Source organism: Nicotiana tabacum, chromosome 15, assembly GCF_000715075.1.
Source record: "Nicotiana tabacum cultivar K326 chromosome 15, ASM71507v2, whole genome shotgun sequence".
NCBI lineage: Eukaryota > Viridiplantae > Streptophyta > Magnoliopsida > Solanales > Solanaceae > Nicotiana > Nicotiana tabacum.
Window position 1 is genome coordinate 120,122,622 of NC_134094.1, and position 27,803 is coordinate 120,150,424.

General features: G+C 38.5%; 1 protein-coding gene across 1 annotated transcript; it reads left to right on the forward strand.

The window, feature by feature from the left end:
* The first annotated feature begins 14,857 nt into the window (after window positions 1-14,857).
* On the forward strand, window positions 14,858-26,947 carry LOC107804173 (pentatricopeptide repeat-containing protein At3g16010). Its single transcript, XM_016628020.2, is given in 4 exon segments — window positions 14,858-15,332; window positions 15,900-16,990; window positions 16,992-17,748; window positions 26,197-26,947. Coding segments are annotated over 3 exon segments (1,914 nt in total). The 5' UTR covers window positions 14,858-15,256; the 3' UTR covers window positions 17,739-17,748; window positions 26,197-26,947.
* Window positions 26,948-27,803: the final 856 nt, after the last annotated feature.

Here is a 27,803-nt window from a genome sequence, read left to right on the forward strand (position 1 = left end):
GAGACTCCGCTTCTGCGGCCCTCACACTGCACATGCTACCACTGTCCAATTCCCCCAGCTCCACACATGCACCCCATTGCTCTCACTTGCGGGTTCGCATCTGCTGTCAACCTTGCGCAGGTGCGATTACACCAGAACCAGCCCAGTACTAGAAAATCTTCTAAGTCCAAAACTTATCCGTTAACCATCTGAAACTCACCCGAGACCCCCGGGATCTCAACCAAATATACTAACTAGTCCTAAAATATCACATGAACTTAGTAATTCCTTTAAATCACATCAAACAACGCTAAAAACACAAATTACACATCGATTCAAGCCTAATAAACTTCAAGGTTTCAAACTTCTACATCTGACGCTGAAACCTATCAAATCAAGTCCAATTGACCTCTAATTTTGCACACAAGTCATAATTTACATTACGGACCTAATCCAACATTCAGAATCTAAAACCGGCCTCGATATCAAAAAGTCCACTCCTGATCAAACTTCTCAAAAATCATCCTTTTTCCAACTTTTGCCAATTAGCGCTAAAATGACATGCGGACCTCAAATTCAACATCCGAACACACTCCTAAGAACAAAATCACCCTACAAAACTATGGGAATCATCAAAACTCCATTCCGGGGTTGTCTTCACACAGTTCGAACTACAGTCAATTCCTATGACTTAAGCCTCCATTTTAGGGACTGTGTCCCATTTCACTCTGAATCCATAACAAATCCTCCCGAAAATTCACAAAACCTAAAAATAAATTAGAGGGAACAGTAATTAGGGGTTTTGGGCTAATTTCCTCAAAATAACCGGCCGGGTCGTTACAGAAATGCAATGCTAATGACTTCAGTCATGTCTTAAGCAGTCGCATCCTTTCACTCGCTTCTGCATTTTGGATTCACTTCGTTTTCTTTGCTTTATTTTGGATTGAGACTTCTTATTTTGGAGACCCTATGTTGGAAAAGAAACTAGGGAGTGGAGACCTTATGTCTAACATAACTTCAACTAGGGAGTGAAAACCCTATGTTGGAAACAAAATTAGGGAGTGAAGACCCTATGTCTAAAAAATAAAAATCAACTAGGGAGTGGAGACCCTATGTTGGAAAAGAGACTAGGGAGTGGAGATCCTATGTCTAAAAAATAAAAATCAACTAGGGAGTGGAGACCCTATGTTGGAAAAGGAGACTAGGGAATGAAGACCCTATGTCTAAAATAAAATCAACTAGGGAGTGGAGACCCTATGTTGGAAAAGGAGACCAGGGAGTGGATACCCTATGTCTGAAATAAAATCAACTAGGGAGTGAAGACCCTATGTTGGAAAATGAGACTAGGGAGTGGAGACCCTATGTCTAAAATAACGTCAACTAGGGAGTGGCAACCCTATGTTGGAAAACTCAGCTAGGGATTGGTGTACCCTATACTACTATGATTTTGAACTCTTTTTTTATTTTATTTATTTTATTAAGAGAATGAGTAAAATGTGGGAAAGAATTTGTAGAAGACTTCCCTTTTGGGTGTTGTTGTTGCTACAAAGCTGTTTTTAGCCCCGACACAGTCTATTTTGGTTGCACCTACTTCTTGCAAGGTTTCTTTTGGATTGAACCTGTTTCCTGTTGTTCAAACAAAGAACAATTGTTAGTTTGAAGTGGTGGTTGGTTTTGTATCCTTGAGTGTTTCAGTCACTTAATCTTGGTCGGCTTCTTTGATGATAATTTCACCTGCAACAGGTTGTTTCTAGAATACCAATTGCACTCCTGGCCTCGAAAAACCCTTGGCTTTTCAAAACTTTGCCATGGAGATTGGTCGCGTGGGACTTAATCTTTTTCAACTTTAGTTTTACTTTAGAGCATTGGGAAACCTTTGGATTTTCAACTTCATTTTGACCTTGTAAGCACTTAGATTTTGATTTCTTTCTCTCTAGAGTTTTCGATCTCGAAACATCGGCCACAATGGCTAATCAGGGTCGACTTAATGCCCCTGCCGAGGCTAGGTGCCTTTTTTGCATATTATCTTGTATTAAACGAGAGCCCAGTAAATCAATCTTGCCCTCCCTTCTTTGCCTTAGTTTTTGGAACAAGGTTAGACCGAAAGAGATTCAAAGAAAAACAAACAATGGAATAGAGAATGAGTTTAAACAAGAGGTATCTCTTTCGGGGAAAGGAAAGAAGGACTTATCCGGATTACATGCAGACTTCAATGAACATGACATGCAGACTTCAATGAACATGACATGCCCTTTGGATTGGATGCCTGATCTGTGTAAACCGTCCGGCTCTCAGAAATTCATCATAACTTTTGCCTCGAAAATAAGAAACCTTGTCCGGGACTGTGTCAGTGCCAATGGTTGTGAGGATCCTCTTTTTCGACTAGTGGTGCCCTTTGCGGGTTTTCACCAACTGACCTCTCTCATTTCTCTTCTCACCATCACCTTATAGTGCTCTTTGCGAATTTTCACTATCAATACTCTCTCATTTTTAATTTCTCTACTTACCATCATCGTACGGTAGCTGTGAGGGTTTTCACCAACAAGACTCTCTCATTTGATTGTATCAGATCCAAGTGATTGTATCCTTCAATTCTTGAACATTCTCGTTGATTGATTGGAAGGACTTGAAAATGATTTAGGTAAAAAGAATTGATTGAATTACAACTTTGGAACCATTCAGGCGAAACCATCACTGAACTATTATAACATCTGCCCCAGTTTTAACTTTTGGGGGAATGTGGATTTTTGTTTTGGTGTGACTCAACCCCTGAGAGAGGCTTCCTACGTATCCTTTCGGAATCAAGTCAAACGTAGTTCAATTAACATGAACTTGTTTGGATTTTTGTTTTGTTTTCTTTTTCATCTTTTTTTTGTCTTCTTTGTTTTATTTTTCTTCTCTTTTTTCTTTCTTGTTTCTTTTTTTTAATAGCATCTTCAGGTTCCAAAGAGGGTAATCAAAGAAAGGTAACCGACTCAAAAGGGTTAGCAAAAAGGTTAATGATGTTTGGATATCGAGAATGAAAGCATTCGTCATCCCAATCAGAGAGCATTAGTGCTACATAGGGGGTCATGTGTGGACCTTTCCAATTTGGAGCCAATTCTCATTTAGCTTCTTCATGATGTGGGATGATACGTCTCAGAATTAGCTGCCCTATTTCAAATTTCCTGGGCCTCACTTTCTTGTTGTAGACACGGGCCATTCTTTGTTGGTACAACTGCGCGTGTCAAATTGCGACCAATTATTTTTCATCAATCAGTGTCAATTATTACAATCGGTTATGGACCCAATCTTTATCCTCAATCCCGACTTCAACAATGATCCGAAGAGAGGGAATCTCAACATCATTCCAATTTTTTATTTATTTTCATACAAGCCTTGTCTTCAAAATATTCTGTTTCTTGATTCATTATTTCGGGGTCTGACAGCGTCTTAGGATCTGGGTGTGAAGTCCGCAAGCATGTCATGTTATTAAAATCTATATTAACTTAACTGAAAAGAGAATAAATAAAGTGGCAAGATTAAGAAAGTAGACATTCCTGGACAATGAAATATTAATTTCATTTGATTTTGATGGGTTTTTAAAAATTTTAAAGATAAAAGGGTTTACATCAGAAAGTAAGACAATAAAAGTAAACATCTGGATTACACCCTGAAATAATCCGGATGTAGAAAGGATAGCAAAACCGGCTACCGAGACTCCCGTATGATAGGAAACTTTCAGGTTTGGCGACCATTTTTTGTTTGTCTTCTGCCGCGACAATGGATACTATGGATTTCAGTGCCGGATCAAATTCCCCATCATCACAGATCATTCCAACGAGTGGCCTAGTGTTGTGAGTAGGCACCGGATTGTTCATCACACTAGCAGCTTTTTCATCCCTGAGAATTATCGACTTGACCTTATTGAGGTCCTCCACTACTCTTTTGAGAGTCCAATAATCTTTAGTATCATGTCCCACTGCTCCCGAGTGGTATTCACAACTAACATCAGCTCGGTGCGTGAGGGACTCGGAGTTTGGCCGGTTCGGGGCCACTCGCTGCAGCAGACCTAGCCTGATTATCTTTTGGAACAAACTCGAGTATGATTCACCAATAGGGGTGAACTGGTTCCTTCCGGGAGGCTATCTTGGGTGAGGATTGTATTGGGGAACATATTGTTGGGGATTATATGGAGCTTGCTAAAAATGGGCATTTCTAGGAGGTGGAGCTCGGTTTAATGTATAATGTTATGGCCGTGTGTAAGGTTGCACGTTCATCACCGCATATGGAGGCGATTCCACGGCATATGCAACATCTTGATGGGAATAATAATGTTGTAGGATCATATGAAGCATATATGATTGGCTGAATGCCATGCGGGCCCCCTTCAAGCTCGAAGCCATCATGACTCCCTCTTATATCCAGTTCTGTTTACCAAACCCCCTGAACCATTTTGAACGGCATGTGATGTGGCCTTAAAGGCAACATGACTCAAAATTCGGCCCGTTTTCAAATATTTTCGACCATCTCCCCAATTTTGATAGCCTCAGGGGACGGTTTACCCAGAGCGGACATCATGTTATGGAAGTAGTCCGCCTCTTGGGCCTATAGAAAGACTGTAACCATTTCAGCTTCGTCTATTGGATGCTTTACCCTAGCGGATTGCACGCGCCATTTGACAGCATATTCATGGAAACTTTCCATAATTATTTTTTTCAAAATGGCAAAGAGTTTCTGTCGGGAGTGATGTCCATATTATACTGGAACCGACAGACAAAATCTCAGGCCAGATCGTCCCACACATGACAATGGGCAATTTCTTGATCCATGTACCATTCAGAAGCAATTTTGGTGAGACTTTCTCCAAAATAGGCCATTAACAGCTCATTTTTCCCACCAACGCCCCTTAATTGGTTACTGTATCTTTTTAGGTGAGCGATCGGGTCTCCGTGCCCATCGAAATATTCAAATTTCAGCATCTTGAAGCTAACTGTCAAGTGCGTATGAGGAAACATGCACAACTCTTTTGGCCGCTTGGGCCTTGTATGTTTTTCAAGCTTTGTTCCAGGCTCTTCATCTTTTGATCCATTTCCTCTTGCTCGAGATTCTTGACAACCTTTTCTTGTTCAACCGAGAAGTCATATTGCAGAGGTTGAGTAAATGGGTATGGGGTCATATATGTTATTTCTGGTTGAAACTGTGGACCCTGAAAGGTGAACGTTGGATGCTCAACATACGACCGTAGTATAGTTGGTTTTGTTGTGGTGCAGACTGATGTTGTAGAGAACATTGATGGCGGTGCCTTTGAAACCTTTTCTTTTTCATTTTTTTTTCGACATAGTTTCGGAGTTTTCAAATACCTAAATTTTTCAGAAACCGGGTAAATTTTCTCTCTTCGCCCTCACTCTTGCATTTTCTTGGTTTGCTTTCCCTATTCTAGAAGCCGGTCAATATGCAAGCCGAAACAAACATATACACAAGTAGCACGTAAAATGCATTATGATGGTCTTTTTATATTGGGTACACATGTCCTAGACGGACCCAACCCCTGTGTCACGACCCAAAATCTAACTAGTTGTAATGGCACCTAACCCAACCCGCTAGGTAAGCCAATTATCAACTATCCAATTCCAATAACAATTATTAAAGAAATTTAAGTAAGAAAAAATCTTAATCTTATACATTCCCCAAGAACCGGTAGTACAAATCATGAGCTTTTAAGAATAGAGTATACAAAGCTGGTATGAAGTAATACATCATATGTTTGAAAAGTACATAACAGAGTTTTATGAATCTAAGGCTACCATAAACAAGAGGCAGCTACAATCGGAAAGCAGGTACATCTTCAGATCCAGCTCCCAACGAACACAACAACATCAGCAGCCAACATCTGCACGCAAGGTGCAGAAGTATAGTATGAGTACAACCGGCCCCATGTACTCAATAAGTAACAAACCTATCCTGAGGTTAAAAGTAGTGACGAGCTTGTACCAAGGTCAGGTCCAACTCCCATAAGCAACAACAATTCATAACAATATAAAGCAAGTAATAAACGAGTAGCCCAGATATAAAACACTCAGCTAAATCATGATTTCTGAAAATAGCCCTGCCTTTCAAGTACACCAGTGAAAACCCCAAATCTTTTACCGAAGTTGCCAAAAATATGAGTAAGTTGAAAACAGAAATTTTCCCAAAATAAAAATCCTTTCCACAATAAATAAGATGTTTCATTTTCTTTCCAGATAGCTAGTGAAAATGCATCATTATGCCCATAGGCCAATATGTATGAGAAGTCATGAATAACGTGATGGCGTACAATATGAGAAAAATACATCTCTATGTATGTATGTCATGTGTGCATGTCAATGCGATGCAAATCAGTGATAAAGACCATATGCATCCTCTCAGAGTATCAATTCACTCAGTCCTCCCAATCATCAGTCCTCACAGTTACGCAGTCCTCCCAATCACTCGGCACTCACACTCAGTAGGTACTTGCGCTCACTAGGGGTGTGTACAAACTCCGAATGGGCTCCTTCAGCCCAAGCGCTATAATCTACACAGACAACTCACGTGCTATAGTATCAATATCTGTATCAGCACGGATAATTCACGTGTTGCACGGACAACCCACATGCTATAGTATCAATATCTGTATCCGTACGGACAACTCACGTGCTATAATAAAGCCTATAAGGCCTGTTGTAGGCGGGCAACCCTGATCCACATAATAATAAAGTATATAAAGCCAATATGGTCTGCTGTGGCATGCAACCCGATCCCATAATTATCCTCACAATCAGACCCTCGGCCTCACTCAGTCATCAATCTTTTCAGTCTTTCGGGCTCACAGTGTCGTGCAACTAGCCCAAAATGATGATACGATGAATCAATAAGTAGCAATAGAGACTGAGAAATGATATAAAATGAATGAACATGACTGAGTATAAAATTTCATTTAAAACAAATAATTCAACAACAATATGACCCTTGTGGGTCTCAATAATACTGGAACATAGCCTAGCATGATTTTTAATATGATTCTCAGCTCAATTTCTTTAACACATAAAACTACACAGAGAATGCCAAGTTTATTTGACTACAAAATTTCACGGAACCAATTACGTCGCAATTTTTATAGTGCACGCCCACACGCCCGTCACCTAGCATGTGTATCACCTCCAAACAATTCGCATAATACGTATATTCAGGGTTGATACTCTCAGCTCCAAGATTAGAAGAGTTACTTACCTCGAACACGATGAATCCAAAGTCGAGAAAGCTAAACAATGCTCCAGAAGTCCCATTCTGCGCATATCAACTTCCGAATGGCTCTAATCTAGCTATAATTAATTTGGTTCAGTCAACACAAATTATAGGAATTAATTCCATATCAAAATAATAAATTTTTCACAAAATCCGAAATTCCATATCTTATGCCGAAACACAACAAATCAACCCAGAATGACTTCAAATTTTGCACATTTCAAATTTTGCACATTTCCAGAATCGAATTTTGACCTCGATATCAAAAAGTCAACTCCCCGGTCAAACTTCCCAAAAATTCGACTTTCGCCATTTCAAGCCTAATTCCACTACGGACTTCTAAAAAATTTTCTGGGCACGTTCCTAAGTCCAAAATCACCATACAGAGCTATTGAAATTATCAGAATTCAAATCTGAGATGGTTTACACATAAGTCAACATCCGGTCGACTTTTCCAACTTAAGTTTAAAATTACGAGACTAAATATCTCATTTCACTTAAAAATCTCTCCGGACCCGAACTAGCTAATTTGATAGGTTATAATACCGCTATAAAGTACAAATAGAGCAGGAATGGGGGAACGGGGTTGTAATACTCAAAACGCCCGGCCGAGTCATTATACCTTGTGTTGAGTCCCCAAAGTCAAATGCACGTGATGCAAACAAGCGTACCTACTAGGGATCCGGCATAAGGCTTTGTTCTTCTAGGTTTAAATCTTAGGGTGTGTTGTTCTAGACCTGGCTTACCCGAGCCGAGGAAGGGGGGCAACGTATCGGGAATACAAAAGCTTCATCGGCTTTGCAACTTGTCTGATTCCTCTCGGGTAAGCCATCATCATCATCTTCTTCGTCAACTTTTCGTCATCATCATCATCTTCTTCTTCGTCATCAACATCTTCATCATTATCCGCCTCCTCACCATACTGATCATCGACATGCCTTGAATAAGACGTATCGCAAACAAGAAGCTTCTGGCGATTGGATGACCCATAACCCCGATTCATGCCATACGGGCTGGGAGGATATATCCCATTATCCTCATTGTCATCCATCTAAGCACAAGAAACCAAGTGACTACTAATACCGCATACTACTATCTACCCTCTTATTAGAGAGAGTCCAATATAAAATTCCAAATTCTAAGCACAATGTTTCCTTTATCAAAACCAACCCATTTTAACTCCAAATTAACATTTCATTCCTAACAACTAGATGATAAATTTCTCCCACATTACATCACAAAAACCTCATTCAAAAAACTAATCTCAAATACAAGCAAAACAAATTATTCAAATCATGAAAATATGCCTACAACAACCCAAAATCAATACAAGAACTTATATTTTCAAGGAATTAGATACACTAAAAAGCAAAACCCTTTAATCCCTTCACCTCAAAAAGGGGAACTTTGTGCTTGAATTGCCTTAAAGTTTGAAACTTAATCTAAACCCTTAAAACCCCAATATCCATTGAAAAAACAAGAACAACTCATTTTCATCGGATTAAGTTTCAATTAAGAAATAGCCTTTAACCCGTTTACCTCAAAAAGGACTTAAAGTTGGGAACTTTGAGCAAAATCAATCACCTTAATAACAACCAAAATCAATCTAAAAAACAAGAATATCTCATTTTCAGATTATTAAGTTCCAATAAAACATACCCTTTAACTCATTTACCTCAAAAAAGAGAATTTTGTGCTTGAATTGCCTTTAAGTTTGAAACTTTGAGCAAAATCAAACATCTAGCACCAACAAAATACAAGAAAATCAAACAAAATCTTAAGAATCTTGGAGAAATCTGAGGTTGTAAAAGGATTCAAAGGTTGTATCAAAATTGAAAAGTACTTATTGAGTAATTTTCAAGATTTCTAGGGTTTATATTTTGGGGCAGTAAATATGAAAAAGTAGAGAAAGTTTATCCCCATATGATCTGAGGACACAAAAATCAGCTGGGAGTGGAACAACCAAAGTAGCTAAAGTATGCCGAGTGTGAACCTTTTTCGAGTTCGGAACCAAAATGTGGTTCTTTTGGACTAAAAGAATCAAAATGTGTGGAAAAAATGACCAGTGGCCATAATATATATTACACTCTTTTAAAGGGCGCTATACCTTAACGGTCGTTTACCCAGTTAAGTATAGCGCCCTTTTAAAAGGCGCTATATATATAAAGCCCTTTTAAAAGGCGCTATATATATATATTATGTGGGCCTACCAATAATTCTTCTGGGCTTAACTGACATAACAATAATTCAACTGGGTATAGCACACATATTTAAGGTGCTATACCTCAAATAATTATACCCCTAAACTGATTTTTGCCTTATTTAAGGAGGTTAAGGATTTTGTAAAAATCCATTCATAAATATTTTCAGGTCTTCTGAACTATTTCTTAGTTAAATTATTTTGCATTTTGTCATAATGTCTGAAGAGAGAAGAATCGGGGTTTCATTATATCGGGTCTCCGTGCCCGTCGTATTTTTCAAATTTCGGCATCTTAAAGCCAGCTAGCAAGTGCACATGAGGAAACATGCACAGGTTAGAGTAGGAGACACTCTTTTGGCCGCTTGGGCCTTTCATGTTTTTCAAGCTTTGTTCCAGGCTCTTCATATTTCGAGCCACTTCCTCTTGCTCGGGATTCTTGACAACCTTTTCTTGCTCAACCGAGAAGTCATATTGCGGAGGTTGAGTAAATGAGTATGGGATCACATATGTTATTTCTGGTTGAAACTGTGGACCCTGAAAGGTGAACGTTGGAGGCTCAACATACGACTGTAGTATAGTTGGTTGTGTTGTGGTGCAGACTGGTGCTGCAGAGAACATTGTTGGCGGTGCCTTTGAAACCTTTTCTTTTTCTTTTTTTTTTTGCCAGAGTTTCGGGGTTTTCAAATACCTCAATTTTTCAGAAACCGGGTAAATTTTCTCTATTCGCCCTCACCCTTGCTTTTTCTTGATTTTCTTTCCCTATTCTAGAAGTCGGTCAACATGCAAGCCGAAACAAAAATATACACAAGTAGCACATAAAATGCATTAGGATGGTCTTTTTATATTGGGTACACATGTCCTAGACGGACCCAACCTCTGTGTTGAGTCCCCAAAGTCAAATGCACGTGATGCAAACAAGCGTACCTACTAGGGATCCGACATGAGGCTTTGTTCATCTAGGTTTAAATTTTGGGATGTGTTGTTCTAGACCTGGCTTATCCGAGCGGACAACCCGAGCCAGGGGAGGGGGGCAACATACCTGGAATACAAAAGCTTCACCGACTTTGCAACTTGTCCGATCCTCATTCTAAAATTAGGGGTATGACTCTAACAAAAAAGAAACCACGCGAAGCACACGCTTCCGAGAAGATTTAGTAGACTTATAGAGAATAAGGGTGTCATAACAGTTTTATATACAGTTCACAGAATATCCAAGCGGTAAATGAGTGGCAATTAGCACATTAGGCCCAAACATGTAATATCAGACAATCACAAGAAAGCCAAGCATAACATTTATTATAAGCTCGAATTCTGAATCCTAAACCAGAAGTTTTGGGTTCTTGTCCCCAGCAGAGTCGCTAGAGCTGTCACACCTTCCTTTTTTTGGAAAGGATAGGGAAGTTTTTTCAATTAAAGTGACACTATTCGAAATAAAATTATTTATTTAATTAGAGTCGCCACTTGGAATAATTATTATGGAGTCCCAAGACACCAGTTTATTTTAAAATCCCAAATCGAGGAAATTGACTCTATTTATGGTCTGCGAGCACAAAAGACTGGGTAAAGAATTTTATTAACCCGGGAGAATGTGTGAGGCACTCCTGAGTTCTGTGATTTTAGTACAGTCGCTTAACAATTAATACTTGGCCTAATTATCTGATTTATTACCTGTTTTAAACTTATTGTGCATTTTACCTTTGATCGCTTTTAATTATGTATTTAAACCACATTTTAGTATTTATGGAGTTATTTATTGAACAAGTTACGATGTTGTACACTTGTCGTTTGGGTACACATTGCAAACCGCGCCACGTGAAACGCACCCGCGATTCACAACATGTTTATTATTATTATTATTATTATTATTATTATTATTATTATTATTATTATTATTATTATTATTATTATTATTATTATTATTATTACTATTACTGAAGTTATAGTCGAGTCGCATAAAATGCACACCCAAATTGAAGAATTATGTATCACGACTATGCCACAGGAACCGTACCCATAGTTGTGATGATTTATTTACGCGTCTAAAGAAAACTACGATATTTATGAATTATTTTCCTAAACTACCTTTGAGATTTGTTGTAAGGTTTTGGCGTATGGAAACGTTTGGGCATGGAATGTGTAATCTAATTACTTAAACCTTTGTTGGATTGATGTACGACTACATCATTATGGGCTTGAACTTATGTGACTCCAAATGTTAAGACTAAGCCAATGCAGGGAAGGGGTCTATATTTGGAATCAATCTGATTTTACCAAGTCATTAAGGCTCTTTAGATGATCACTATAGGTGGTATTTTGAGGGAGCTAAAGCAATGGGCCTTAATAAGGGTTCGAATCGCGATACCATTGGCCCTGCTATGGTAGCTTGTTCACACTCTAATTGATTCATAACAATGAATTACAAACTTAATCGATTCATAAACAAATGACTTACATAATCATGAGAAAATAAAATGAGATCAATTTTAATCATGAGAAATAAAAATGATATTAATTTTTGAATAACTTACAAAATCAATACCCATTGATTTTATCTTTACATGTATAACCCGTTACAATGGTAATCATCTCTGGGCATTACAGTGACATCCACTTTAATCACAATTTTCGATAATGGTAATGGACATGAATGCTTTCTAATGTATATGGAAGTCATTTACAATAATAGCTAAACCAAAACAGGATATGATTAATCTTTAGTTTAAACTTCTTTCCAACAGTGACTTCAAGTCCACTCCTTAACTTTAGAGTTTACTAATCTCACCAACTAGTGGTCAGATCTGCAAACTACAGCCCTATGATCAGTAGCAACAGCTCTTTACATCCTCAAATTAACAAAAATTCACATATTTCATACACAGAACACTATAGTAGAGCTTCTGTTTGAACTACTGCCAAATCTGCATGATTTAAACAAAAACTTCAACCTTATTCAAAACTAAAAGGGTTTAGCAATTGATGCCACATGCTTAAATGACCATAGATATCAAATTGACCCATATAATTGATCTACTTCATTGTTTCCAACCCAGATTGAAGTGAAATGCGCATTTAAACTTCACATAAGATAACAACAAACAAATGCTCATAAATCAAACAAGAATAGCAACATTTCTGGTCATTCGATAAAAATATAATACATAGAAAATTTGGCACTAACCTAGTTGAACAGGAAAACATTAAAAGATAATCCAAAGAAGAGTCGAATCTGATCCAAATTAGAAACTCAACAATAACTTTAGGAGTAGAACCAAGGTTCCAGCAGTCAATCAAACTTGTAAAATCGAAAGAAATGAAGCAAAAAAACAAAAACAAAGAAAAGTTTGGAATTCCTTTTTTTCTTCTATATTTAAACTGAGTTTTCAGGGTGTCTTCTTTTTGAAAAAATCAGTGAGGAAAAGGGAATGTATCAGTAATTTCTGCATGGAATTTAGTGTGTGTGAGTGAGGGAATGTGAGGTCTTGTATAGAAAAAAGAAGAGGGAATAATCTGAGGAGTGTGCAGTCCCTAAAAATAAGGAAAATAGCATCTTTTCTTAACAGATTTGGACAACTGTCCTATTTTAGCATCTTTTTCCTAACAATTGTCCTTTTTTTTCTTTTTATTTTTTAGCATCTCTTTTTCCTTCTAGAAACATCTCAAAGACTCTCCTAAGTTTCCTATTTCAAATTACTCCCTCAAACTTCTAGTATTTACAAACAAGCTAGAAAGATCAGATGGATAGGTAAAACAGAGAAATATGCCGATTATCCTACCAAACAACTCAACAAACAACTTGCTTCAATTGCTTAAATTAATCCAAAATGAATTATCCTAACAAACTCATACAATTAAAATACTTAACATGCAATTGAACTACTAAAAATTATCCTAACGATTCAGGTAATTAAACTATCTAACACATGCAATTAACTAATAACCTAAATAATGAACATTTAAAATAGTAATTACTATTAAGTGCAAGACTAACAATTAATTAAACTAAACGAGAAAGAAAATGATTACCTTGAAGAGTGTGAAAAATTTGGAACTTTGACTGGTCGAGAACAAATTGGCCGGACTCCGGTGCCTTCGACACGAACTAAAATCAACATCAATCGATTGCTCCCATTGAGAACAATCGATTAATGTAAATTTCATATTGAATCGAATCTTGAAATCTTGGAGAATAAAAAAGAAAGAACCTAGGGTTTCTAGGGGTTTTTGAATTTGAAATTCAAAAGATTTGGTGGGGTTTTTGGGGAAAACAATGGTAGATTAGGGTTAAGGGTAAGATGAGGATTGCAGGTGAATATTTGTGGTTGTTTGGAGCTTGCCCGCCGGTCAAAATGGAGTTGTGGGTATTAGGCGGCTCAGGGTTAGAGAGATTTGGGAGAGATGGGAGAATGAGGAGGTCTTTTAGGGTTTGGGGGGAGGGGGGTCAGACAGATATAAAGGGGTTATGTGATGAGTTCTGAGCCGTCGGATGCAAGAAGATCAACGGCTGGGATCTTGGGAGGGCAAAACGGAGTCGTCTGATTAAAGAGGGAGAAACAGACTGGGTCGGGAATGAGCTGGACCGGGTGAGATTTTTTTTTGTGGGGTTTGGGCCTCAACATGAACTGGCCCATATGCATTTTAAAAGACCCAAACAAACCTACTTCTTTCTTACTTTGATTTTAAAACCTAGCCAAGTTAATAAAAATCCTAAATTAAATCCTAATTCAAATCTAATTTGCAAAATTAAACTTACCTATTTTCTAACAATTAACTAATAATGCATGTAAAGTTACTAAATGTATTTTTGTGGTGGTTTTCATGTATTAATTCTATAATTAACAAATAATTAATTCCTAAAAATGCAATTAAAACCTAAAATGATATGGAATGAAGATTTGAAATTTTTTATGATATTTTCTATGATTTTAAGATATTAAATATGCATAAAAATGCAACTAAATGCAAACAAACAATTAAAAAGAAATTTCTAGAAATTCTCTAAAAACTAAAAACAATTAGAAAATTTATTTTTGTGAATTTTGTAGGAGTATTTTCGTAGGAAAAAAATTACGTGCTCACAATCCTTTCATTTTTAATTCACGTATTATGCTAATGTAACAATAGTTTTTGGCATTTAGATGATTGTTGTATTATTATATATAAAATTTCTCTTATTAAGTAAATTGTATTGTTCCTTCACATAAATAAATACTTAAACCATCATATACCATTATTAACGTGCAAAGCACGTTTATGGAGATAGTATTGATGAAATTGATGAATGACGGTTTGATAAATATAGATTTTTGATAAAAATATTTTTATCTTGAGATAAATAATTATCTCCCGCATAACATAAAGCTATTCCTGCTATTGCTTAAAAGTACTACTTTTTTTTTTTTTTGATCAAACACCTCAAATCTCAAAAACAAATATTTCTTCCGGAGACAAAATAGCAATTTTGGCTCCCAGAAGCTTTGGTCAGAGTCAGACACGCTATAAGTTGTCAAAGTAGGCTATTAGAAAAAAAGTTCCCAAAACTGCCAGTGACCCGGCCTGTCATTCGACCCAATACGACCAAGCCCAATCAGCGGCAGCGTTGCCGCCATCACCACCACAACACCACCAAGCAGCGCCCAGTATCCGAGGCTTGAGTCTAAAGCAACAACTAGGCCTGAGTCTAAGCCTAATTTTATATAGAATTTTTGTAATAGTTTTAGGTACTGAATACTACTACTACTACTACAACAACAACAACTAGGCCTGAGTCTAAAACAAGTTGGGGCCGACTGTTGGCAGCATATTTGTTTGCTTTTTGAAGTTGAAGCTATAATGATGAGAGGAACAGCTTGTTCAAGGAGAAGTATATCTACATTTTCTAGTTTATGTCAGAGAATTAAGCAGACAGGTGCGTGTTTCTTCCCGTGAACTATATTATTCATAATCTCATATCATTATTGGGAATGCTCTTTTCAATCAATTTGTTTGTTGGTTCAAGAAGTGTTGTGTATTAGTTATGGGTATACTAGTGATACCCAAAAGTAGATTTTTTTCTTCATAAGGTAAAAATAGATTTTTTTTTTCTAGGAGTTGTTTAGGTAAGTAGAACATATAAAGAATTTTAGTACTTTTTATTTTTATTTTATTTTTGTACAATATTGGCCTGAGATGAGTTTATATGGAGTAAGATATTCGGTGAGTATTACTATAGCCGACCCCAACTTGTTTATGACCGATGCATGGTAGTTGTTATTATTGTTGTATAATGTACAATAGATAGATGTACTGCTAGATCCAATCTATATTATAGTTTTTTCTTGCCCTCAAATAGCGGGAAACTTGAGGCGCTACTATGTGTGCCAAATGCAGATAGTAGGATTTTTCATGAAAGGTAGAACTTTGCAAAAACTTGATTTTTTCCCCATTAGGCACTAAGATGATGATAGTAATAGCCTTTATTTCTTTGATGTTGCAGAAAGTGAAATTGTTAAGATGTTTGAAATGTCAAGGCCTAAGGCCGAAACAGAAGGGTTCCAAGAGAAGCAAGCACCCTTAAGAAGGGGCTCCGTAAGGATATTAGATGAGAGGTTCATCAGGATTCTGAAGATATTTAAGTGGGGTCCTGATGCTGAAAAGGCCCTGGAGGTGCTAAAGCTGAAAGTAGATAATGAATTGGTTCGAGAGGTTCTTAAAATAGACATGGAGATCAGTGTGAAACTTCAGTTTTTCAAGTGGGCTGGTAAAAGGAGGAACTTTGAACATGACTCTACTACCTACCTGGCTTTGATTCGATGTCTTGAAGAAGCTGGGCTAACAGGTGAAATGTGGAAGACGGTGCAAGAAATGGCTCGGAGTACATGTGTCATAACTCCTGCCGATCTCTCTGAGACTCTAAGAATTTTAGGCAGGGCAAAAATGGTAAACAAAGCACTATCAGTATTTTACCAGATTAAAGGCCGCAAGTGCAAGCCAACGGCAACCACTTACAATTCCATTATTTTGATGCTGATGCAAGAAGGTCAACATGAAAAAGTACATGAGCTCTATACCGAAATGTGTAATGAGGGCAATTGTTTCCCTGATACAGTTACATATAGTGCTCTTATATCATCCTATGCAAAACTAGGTCGTGATGATTCTGCTATTAGGTTGTTCGATGAAATGAAGGACAATGGTTTATATCCCACTGCAAAGATATATACTACCTTGTTGGCGGTTTACTTCAAATTGGGTAGGGTGGAAACGGCTTTAGCATTAGTCAATGAGATGAAAGAGAAAGGTTGTGCTCCAACTGTGTATACTTACACTGAATTGATAAGAGGGCTTGGTAAAGCTGGTAGACTTGAGGAGGCATATTCTGTATTTCTGTCCATGCTAAAAGAGGGATGTAAGCCGGATGTTGTGTTGATAAACAATGTGATAAACCTTCTAGGAAGGGGAGGACGTATAGGTGATGCTCTTAAACTGTTTGATGAAATGGAATCATTAAACTGTAAACCGAATGTTGTGACATATAATACTATTATAAAATCCCTGTTTGAATCCAGAGCTCCAGTATCCGAGGTTATCATCTTGGTTTGAAAAAATGAAAGCAAATGGTGTTGCTCCAAGCTCTTTTACTTATTCAATACTTATTGATGGGTATTGCAAGAAAAATAGAGTTGAAAATGCTTTAGCCTTGCTTGAGGAGATGGACGAGAAGTGTTTTCCTCCTTGTCCAGCTGCCTATTGCAGCTTAATCAATAGTCTTGGAAAAGCAAAACGCTATGAAGCTGCAAATGAGTTGTTTCAAGAACTAAAAGAGAGTTGTGGATCTAGTAGTTCTCGGGTATATGCTGTAATGATAAAGCACTTTGGGAAATGTGGGCGTTTGACTGAGGCTGTCGATCTTTTCAACGAGATGCAACAACTGGGATGCTCTCCTGATGTCTATGCGTACAACGCAGTCATGTCCGGGCTGGTGAGAGCAGGTATGCTAGATGACGCTTTTTCCATGCTTCATGCTATGGAGGAAAATGGTTGTGCTCCCGACTTAAACTCATTTAACATAATACTAAATGGTTTGGCCAAGACTAGTGATCCACAACGGGCAATCGAGATGTTTACAAAGATGAAACATTCAACAATTAAACCCGATGCTGTCTCTTACAACACCATTCTTGGTTGTCTTAGTCGTGCTGGCATGTTTGAGGAAGCTGCAAGGCTGATGAAAGAGATGCGTGCCAATGGTTTTGAATATGATCTTATTACATACTCATCAATACTTGAAGCAGTTGGTCATATTAACGGGGATGGTACATATCAAACTTCCTAAAAGAGCATTGGTATGTTAGACTCTCTTTTGGTGCTTTTCTTTATTTACGCTATTTAATACTTGGGTACCTTTTGAATCATCTCGGCCTGGCAATATAGACTTGCTTTGTGTAGGGTTTTACAGTAATAATTGCAGCACTTTTGTTACTCTTCCTGCTGGTGTTGACTTATGTAGATATGTAATTGGCTTTTATGGTAAAGGTTTGAACTGGGGTATGTTCAGTACAATATTAGCATGCATGCAGAATCTTTCACCTGTTTTCTCAAATCGCTGGGCGGAATTAGGTTTGGCAACATCCTGTAAAAAGGACAGGGATGGTGATCTTTTGGCAGGTGGGACCTGATTAGTTCATTTTGTTTCGTGATTCTCTCTGTGTTATATTTCTCTAATTCTCTCTGTGAATATTTGAAACTAGTTATAGATTTCCGTTTAGGCTATGTTTATTCTACCTGTTGGTAGCTTCTTTATTCTGAGAACTTGCTTTAAGAACTGCGGTTTGGATTTAAATTAAGAATTCCTTATTAATCTTCTTCTGGAAGGGAGGGATGGAGAGAAGGCAGGTTTCACTTGTCCTCTGCATTGGGTAGTTTTTCACTAGAGAATTCAATTACTTTGCGCTCCAGGATATTTAACAGCTGCTTTTTCTATCTCCTTAGAGTGTGCCAAAAGGTATTTTTATATACGGGCTTGGTATTCCTCAAGATTCAATAGAATAATCCTCTTTTCTTTTTCTAATAATGGTGGTGTCCGAGCCAGCTTGAGTCTGATCTTTGCTGCTAAAAATTGGAGATTCAGGACTCAGAAATCACTATGGAGTATGGACTATGGAGCGAGTTTACTGAAGCCAAGTACTGTAAGAGAGCACAGAATGGCTAAAGTTTGGGATTATGGACAATCATATTTGGAGAAGATCGATGGAAATCAAACCAAAGGTGCAGGAGTTCATTCTATGGAAACCTACTACTGAAACTACATTGTTTTGATGGGATAATTGGTCTGGTCTTGGGGCTATTGCGAAGTTTCTGTTACCTGGGCCAAAATCTGGTAGAATTGAATTCAATAACCTCATGGAGGATGATAGGTGGCAAGTCTATGAGCTGAAAGAGACTGCCTACACACATTTTGAAACAAGTGGTAGCAACTAAAGTTGGGACAGCTTGATAGCACGGATCAGGCCATCTGGAAACCTGCTACAAAATGGAATTTTCTCATGTAGATCAGCTTAACAAGTCTTGAAAATCCTTTTCTTCACACAAAGATATGGCACAAAAAACTTCCATTCAAAGTGTCATTTTCCATGTTGAGTTGCTGAAACAGAAATTATCTACAGATAATGTTATTAGGAGATTTGGGATAACTGGGACAAGCAGATGCTTCTGCTGCAGAAAACCTCAGGAAGATTTCATATCTTACCTTTTCTTTTCTAGCTAGCAGGCAAGGAGAGTATGGCGACATTTTGGAAATGTTCGGGGAATTAGAGAAGCTGCTGACTTGAGGCAAACTCTGATGTCATGATGGTTAGTTAAGCTCAAGAATGAAGTTCATGCCTTTATATTACAATGCCTTCCATCTATTATATGCTGTGAACTTTAGAAACAAAGATGTGCTGCCAAGTATAGTGGAGTGCATTGTTCCTTGAATGATTTTCCAGATTCATTCCTTAGCTGTTATGCAGTTGAAATGCCATTTCAAAAGCCATGAATGGACATACACATGGACCGAGATTTGCACCAGTGTTGAAGGCTTCAGACCTGGATTGTTGATTACTGAAGTGCAGTGGGAATTAGCGACAAGTGGTAGGCTTAAGTTAAACACTGATGGTAGTTGTAATCAACAACACAATTTCATGTATGCTTGAAAGCTTACAAGATGATTTCAAGTGGTGTCTCACAGGGGTTTATGGTCCTCATAACAACATAGAGAGGGAGAACTTCTGGCATGAACTTGCAGCTATCAGAGGCATTTGGGAGGATCAATGGGTCATTGGGGGAGACTTCAATGTTTGCAGATATGAAAGCGAAAGATACAACTGCGTCAGAAGGTCCAGGGCAATGAAATCTTTCTCGGACATCATTCAAGACCTAGGCATCATAGATCTGCCCCTTCAAGGAGCCAATTACACTTGGTTTAGGGGGGAGGACTCCCTGCAAGCATCCAGAATTGATGGGTTTTTAATTTCACCAGAATGGAATGACAACTTTAAAGCAATCAAGTAGTTGGCCCTTCCAAGAGTTGAATCAGACCATAGGCCTCTCCTATTGGAATGTGGTGATTGGCAAGCAAATCCTTCCTACTTCAAATTTGAAAACATGTGGTTTCAAGTTGAAGGTTTCATAAACAAAATTGAGGAATGGTGGAACAGTTACTCAATTAGGGGCAGTCCAGACTTCATACTGGTGCAAAAACTGAGGAGACTGAAAAAAGATATCACAGATTGGAACAGAACAACCTTGGTCAGTTGGAAGCTCAAAGAACCAAGCTTCTAGAAGAGCTAACTATGCTGGAACAAACAACAGAAAATAGACTCTTGATTCAGACTGAAAAGGAACTATCAATGCATTTAAAGCTCGAGTTGAAAAAGCTGGCAAAGGTGGAAGAGGTATCATGGAGACAAAAATCTAGGTGCTTGTGGCTCAAAGAAGGAGACAGGAACACAAAAATTTTTCAAAAAATGGCCAACTCTCATAGGAGAAACAATTGTATTGACAAGTTATTGATTGGGGCTGAATTAACTGAAGACAGTGATGAAATTAAAGATGAAATCTTAAGATTCTATCAAGACTTGTACACTGAGAATGAGCAATGGAGGCCTTCTGTAACCTTTGAAGGCTTGGACAGCATATCACCAACTGAAAAAGTATGGCTTGAAAGACCCTTTGAGGAGGAAGAAGTGCTGGCAGCAATAAATTCTTGTGCACCGGATAAAAGCCCAGGTCCTGATGGATTCACCATGGTTTTCTACCAAAAAACCTGGTCATTTATCAAATCTGATATTATGGGGGCTCTCTCACACTTCCATCAACACTGCTTCATGGTTAGGTCATGCAATGCCTCTTTCATTGCTCTTATCCCCAAAAAGAAAGGAGCAATAGAACTCAGAGATTTTAGACGTATCAGTCTCATTGGAAGTATCTACAAAATTGTTGCCAAAACTCTAGTTGAGAGACTGAAGACAGTAATTTGGAAGCTGGTTTCTGGAGAGCAAAGTGCATTCCTGAAGAATAGGCAGATCACAGATGCCTCACTTGTAGCCAATGAAATGCTGGATGATAGACTGAAAAGAGGGATTCCTGGAATTCTTTGCAAGCTAGATGTTGAGAAGGCTTTTGACAAAGTTAACTGGTCATACCTATTTTCAATGTTGAAAGCTATGGGGCTTGGGGAAAGATGGGTCAGATGGATAAAATACAACCTCACTACAGTTAAGTATTCAGTTCTAGTGAATAGATCTCCAGTGGGCTTTTTGTCCCCTCAAAGGAATAAGACAAGGTGACCCTCTGTTACCCTTCTTATTCATCCTAGCCATGGAGGGTCTGAGTAAAATGCTAGATAAGGCAAAACAAATGCAGTGGATTGAAGGGTTCATGGTGGGAAACAATACAGATACCTTAGTCACAGTTACTCACTTACTCTACGCAAATGATACCTTAATCTTTTGTGGGGCAGAGAGATCTCAGGTGCAGTTCTTAAACTTGACACTACTTCTATTCGAAGCAATCTCAGGGCTGCACATTAATATTTTGAAGAGCATGATCTACCCAGTGAATGAAGTTCCTAATTTGGAGGAGCTGGCTAACTTAATGGGCTGTAATATAGGCTCCCTTCCTACAACTTACTTAGGCCTCCCTCTAGGAGCAAAGCACAAGGCAACAAAGATCTGGAATGGTGTAATAGAGAGAGTGGAGAAAAAATTGGCAACATGGAAAATGCAGTATCTGTCTATGGGTGGTAGACTGACTCTAATCAGCCGTGTTATAGACAGTATCCCTACCTACATTATGTCCCTCTTCCCTATGCCAAGTAAGGTGCAGAAACAACCGGACAAAATTAGGAGTACATTCCTATGGGAAGGAAACAGTGAAGGCCATAAATTCCATCTAGTGAAGTGGCCAAAAGTGATCATGCCAAAAAACCAAGGAGGTCTGGGAAGCAGAGATTTGATCAAGCACAACAAGAGTCTGCTCATGAAATGGTGGTGGAGGTATGCTCAAGAAACAACAAGCATATGGAAAGAGGTAGTTAATGCCAAATATGGGGTGCAAGACAGGTGGTGCACCAAGCAAAACAGAGCCCCACATGGAGTTGGCCCGTGGAAGCATATCAACAATCTGAAAGATGCATTCTTTCAAGAAGTATCCTACAAGGTTGGGAATGACAACAACATTAAATTCTGGAAGGACAGATGGCTCAACAATCAACCCCTGAAAGATTCTCATCCTGGCCTCTACCAGATTGCTTCTGACCCTAACTCTTCTATAGCCCAAAATAGAGCAGGAAACACATGGGATCTTCACTTCAGAAGAAATATGCAAGATTGGGAACTAAATCAGTTATTTGACCTATACAGAACTCTTGAAGATGCCATAGGGAATCCTCAAGTCTCAGACAGCTTAAGGTGGGGCAACTCTGAAAAAAGTATCTACACTGTGAAGGCAGGATATAGCAATCTAAGTGCATCCAATGATATGATCGAGCTTTGGCCATGGAAGCTAATATGGAAGACAAAACTGCCCACAAAAGTCAAGTGCTTCTCCTGGACAACTCTCTATGAAGCTATTCTGACCCAGGATAACCTTTGTAGAAGGAATTTTCAGTTGGCAAATAGGTGCCACATGTGCAAGCTCAACTCTGAGTCGGTTAACCACCTGTTACTACACTGTACAGTGGCATCAGATCTTTGGAACATGTTCCTTGCACTCTTTGGTATCAGCTGGACAGTTCCACAGAACATAAGGGATGCAGTACTTAGTTGGAGCCTATGGGAAGTTGATAGATCCATCAAGAAGATCTGGCAAATGATCCTAGCATGTATTTTTTGGTGTTTATGGACAGAGAGGAATCGTAGATGTTTTGATTGCATTTCAACTTCCAATGGTCATCTGAAGTCTAAATATCTAATGAGTCTTTTTAGTTGGAGTAACCTTTCCCCTGTAAATGATATTATTCCCCTCTTAGACTTCATTAGTTCTCTCTCAATGGTCTAGTAACCATTGCTTTTTTGCTCTTGGTTAACTCAAGGCTCTGGAATAGTTTTTTTGTCCTAAGGAGTTAACCAAGTTTTCTATTGTAACCTTTTGCATCTTCTTGATGCCTTTAATACAATACATTACTTCATAAAAAAAAAAAACATACCCAGTATATTCCCACAAGTGGGGTCTGGGGAGGGTAGTTTGCACGCAGACTTTACCCCTACCTTGTGCAGGTAGAGAGGTTGTTTATGAGAGACCCTCGGCTCGGGTAAGCACAATAATCAATAGTAAAGAAATGCAATATATAAAAATGAAAAAGTTTTGGAAAGGAAACATAAGCAATAGTGAGAGTAAAACAAAACGAACCAACAACAACCACCCTGTATAATCCCACTAGTGGGGTCTGGGGAGGGTAGTGTGTACGCAGACCTTACCCCTACCCTGGGGTAGAGAGGCTGTTTCCGATAGACCCTCGGCTCCCTCCCTCCAAGAACTCCCCACCTTGCTCTTGGGGTGACTCGAACTTACAACCTCTTGGTTGGAAGTGGAGGATGCTTACCACTAGAGTAACCCACTTTTGTCTAAAACATAACGAACCAGAAGCAATAATCGGTATTGATATGCAAAGAATAAGCCACAATTAGCGTAATGTTAAATCTACCAGCAAGGGAGGGAAGTACGTTGTACTACCTACTAACCTTCTACCCTAATCTTTGACCTCCACAACTTCCTATCAAGGGTCATGTCTCCAGCAAGCTGCAGAAGCGTCATATCATGTTTAATCACCCCTTCCCAATATTTCTTAGGCCTCCCTCTACCCCTCTCCTAAACCCCGCATGTTCAACTTTTCACACCTCCTTACTGGGGCCTCTGGGCATCTCTCTCTCTCTCTCTATTTTTTTTTTTTGAGATGGTAACAGACCCAATATATTAATAAATCATCAGCACAAATTTTGTACTGGAACCAAGATTACATCAAGAAGAGATAGGACAAAAACAAAAATTAAACTTCCTTGTTCTTCTTACAACGAGCCTAAGACTTCTATGATTGAATCCTGGTCATCTATATATTCTGTTTTACACCCAAAACTAAAAAACCGAATGCAATTCATTTTGATTTTATGTACGGGGCTACTTATATCTTCAAAACACCTTGTATTCCTCTCCTTCCAAATTGTCTACCAAATGGTTGCTGGGACAATTTTTCATCTATCTTTGTTAGATGTAGAGCTCCCCTCGTGTTGCAGCTAGACAAAAGTTCATAGGTTCTTCCTGGCATTGTCCATCGGATACCCCTGATGTTAATGAACAATTCCCACAACTGTCTTGTCACTCTACAATGTAGAAACAAACGGCTAATTGTCTTTGCATCTTGGCCACACAAATAACATCTAGAACAAATTGATAACCCTCTTTTCATGAGGTTTTCTTGAGTGAGTACTACTTCTTTAGCCACCAACCAAGTAAAGCATGCCACTTTATATGGTATTTTGACTTTCTAGATATGCTTCCAAGGCCATAGGCTGAGTTGAGATAATGAGATCCTATCCGATTCAGATTTTTATAAGATGATCCTACTGTCAACCTCCCGCTACTATGTTTCTGCCATCCTATTGGGCATCTCCTTATCACATGCCCATACCATCTCAGTCTCACTTCCCGCAGCTTATCTTTCACGGGTCCACCCCCACATTGTCCCGAATAACCTCATTCCTGCTCTTGTCTCTCCTAGTATGCCCACACATCCATCTCAACATCCTCATTTTTGAAAACTGAAGGTGTTGGAGGGAGTGTTAGGGCAAAAATGGGGATTTGAGCATGGCATTTGCTAAATCACTCCAGTTCTGCACTAATAAACAAAGTTAGCCTCTTGGCAGAGACAATATCTTTCTATGGGGGGAAGATTGACACTCATTAATAGTGTATTGAATAGTATTCCTACTTATCTCATGTCTCTGATTCCAATGATTCCAATTCTGAACAAGGCAGTCAAGCAGTTGGATAAAATTTGAAGAACCTTCCTCTGGGAAGGAGGCAGCAAGGGTCACAAACTTCACTTAGTCAAATGGTCAAAAGTTACCATGCCACAACAACTTGATGGACTAGGTATCAGGGACCTCAACATAACAAGTGCATGCTTATGAAGTGGCTATGGAGATATTGTCAAGAAGGGAATACGTTATGGAAACAGGTGGTAACTGCAAATCATGGATCTCAAAGCCACTGGTGCACCAATCTGTCAAGAAAACCATATGGAGTTGGGCCTTGGAAATTTATCAGGAAACTTTGGAATGAATTCTCTATGAATACCTCTTTCAAGTTGGGAAATGGCATCAACATCAGGTTTTGGAAGGATATATGGTTACAAGGGACTGTCCTAATGAATGAATTCTCAGACCTCTACCAGATAGCTAATGATCAAGATTCCTCTATCTCTCGGAATTGGCAAGACAATTGCTGGCAAGTCCAATTCAGAAGGGACTTCCAAGACTGGGAAATTCCACAGTTGTTGACTCTACTCTCCTGGCTAAATTAGAGGGATACTCAGTCAACCACAACATTGCTGACAATATTAAGTGGATGGATGACCTCTACTCAGTGAAAGCAGGGTACTTTCATTTATGCCCAACTAATGAAATCATTGATAGATAGCCTTGGAAGTACATCTGGAAGACAAGTCTTCCCCCAAAGATCATTTACTTCAGATGGATAGCCCTTAATGAATCTTGTTTAACACAGGACAACCTTAACAGAAGAGGTATGCCAATTGTTAACAGATGTTTTATGTGCCGGCAACATTTAGACTCCAACAGACACCTTTTGCTACATTGCTAAGTTGCCTCAGACATATGGTGCATGTTTCTTTCTATCTTTGGTCTCAGTTGGGTCATGCCACAAAGCATCAGAGAAGTCTATGAATGCTGGTCTGGTTGGAAAGTTGATAAAGTCATCAGGAAAGTCTGGCAGATGATCCCTGCTTGTATCTTTTCGTGTGTCTGGACAGAAAGGAATCGCAGATGTTTTGATGGGATATCAATTCCAACACACACACTTAAAGCTAGATGTCTCCTTTGGTTATTTAGTTGGCAGTATTTAGCCCCTGTAGATTGACATATTAACTTTTTGGATTTTGTCAGCTCTTTTGCTTTAGCCTAGTATTTATTTTCTTTTTTGTATCAAAGCTGACTCTTTCCCCCTCTCTTGTACTTCTTGCATCTTCTTGATGCCCTTTTCTATAAAACTCATTACTTCATCAAAAAATTCTGCAGAATATGAAGCTGCTTTTTTCGGTCTTTTCTGGTGCTCAATGCACAGGGAGTTTGCCATGTCATTCTTGAGATGGACTCTCCCCTATTTGTGAACATGCTAACTGGAGTTTCATCACCTTCCTGGGAGCTTGAGGAGGATATTTTGAAGATGAGAAAAATCATACAGCAGCACCAGATCACAGTACAACATTGCTACAGGGAAGGGAATATTGTTGCTGATGCCATGGCTAAATTTGGAGGGGAGTAGCCGCCTATCTTAATAGCTGAGATCTTCCTAACCATAGAGGGCTTGCTACTGGAAGTAAAGGGTGCTCTTGGGGCTCGACAAAACTCAGATGCCCAGCTTTAGAGTCAACACCAGGCAGCTTTGTAATTGTCCAGACTTGGTCGACCAGATCGGGGTAATTTTGATAGCTATCTATAGGCCTTTATTTATGCTTTATATAAGTCGCTTTTGTGGCAAGCTAACACCGACCAAATTTAAAGGAGTCCTCCTCATCTCATCTTTGGCAAGTCACTTAAAATGTAATATGTGAGACACTATGAAAATACATGTGAAATCTCACAACCACTCATTTAAAAGGGCGATTTTGGTACTTTGCATATATTTAGTCTACATGTCAAAAGTTTCTTTAATTTCTTAAACTCCAACTCTGGTCAAACACTTTCACATAAAATGGGATGTAATGAGTGCTATTTGTGTGCCTTTTGGTGAATTAAAATGGGATCTAGGGAGTGTTATTTATGTGCATTTTGGTGAAACATTGATTATTTATCAGGAAAATGGAACATATGGCAGGACTGTTGATAGGAGGATTATTAACTGGATAATGAGCTGAGCCAACTCTTTATCCTACACTAACCAATATAGGATGAAGCTTTGTTTGAAGATGACTTGCTCGGGGATATGTTGTCCTACTATATCCGGTCTGTAAAACAAACATGTAATAGCAGATAAGCTAAGTTTATTGTTAAGAACCTAGCAATTATTTCTTTACCTGAAAGGCATTGTTTTTCTCAATCATTCTCTTTATTTCATATAGGTGTTTGTACTATCATCTTGGGTAAATTTCAGGATGGTCTGAAAATACCTTCTCTAGGTTAAAAAAATAACAAACACCTGTCACATTTGAGAAACTGAGAAATACCTTTGCTTTAATTTAAGGAGTTATTACTAGTTAAACTCTAGTATTACTTGGTTTAGGGTGCGTGATGTCAACAATATTTGTTGAGATACTGCCAACCACCTGTGAGGTATTTTTGATTTGATGGACTTCCCTTTTTCTCTTTTTTTTTCTCAGCTAGTAAATGACTCAAAGAGAGAAATTAAAAGTACACACAAAAAGGAATCAAATTCCAACAATAGCAGAGTCCATGATAAAACTAAATTCCCTTATCCCTTCATGATAAAAAAATAAACTGAGCTTCTTTGGGAAAAGAACAATGGTCTCCCAGAGAAAGATTGCAAACTCAAGAATTGCTAGATGCTTATTGACAGGAATGGAAAAACTCAAGAATTGCTCAAGTTCTGTTTGACATTGAGCAAAGAATAGAATCAGAATCTATTTCTTTCGAAAGATATAAAGATGAATGACGGGTAAAGTAGT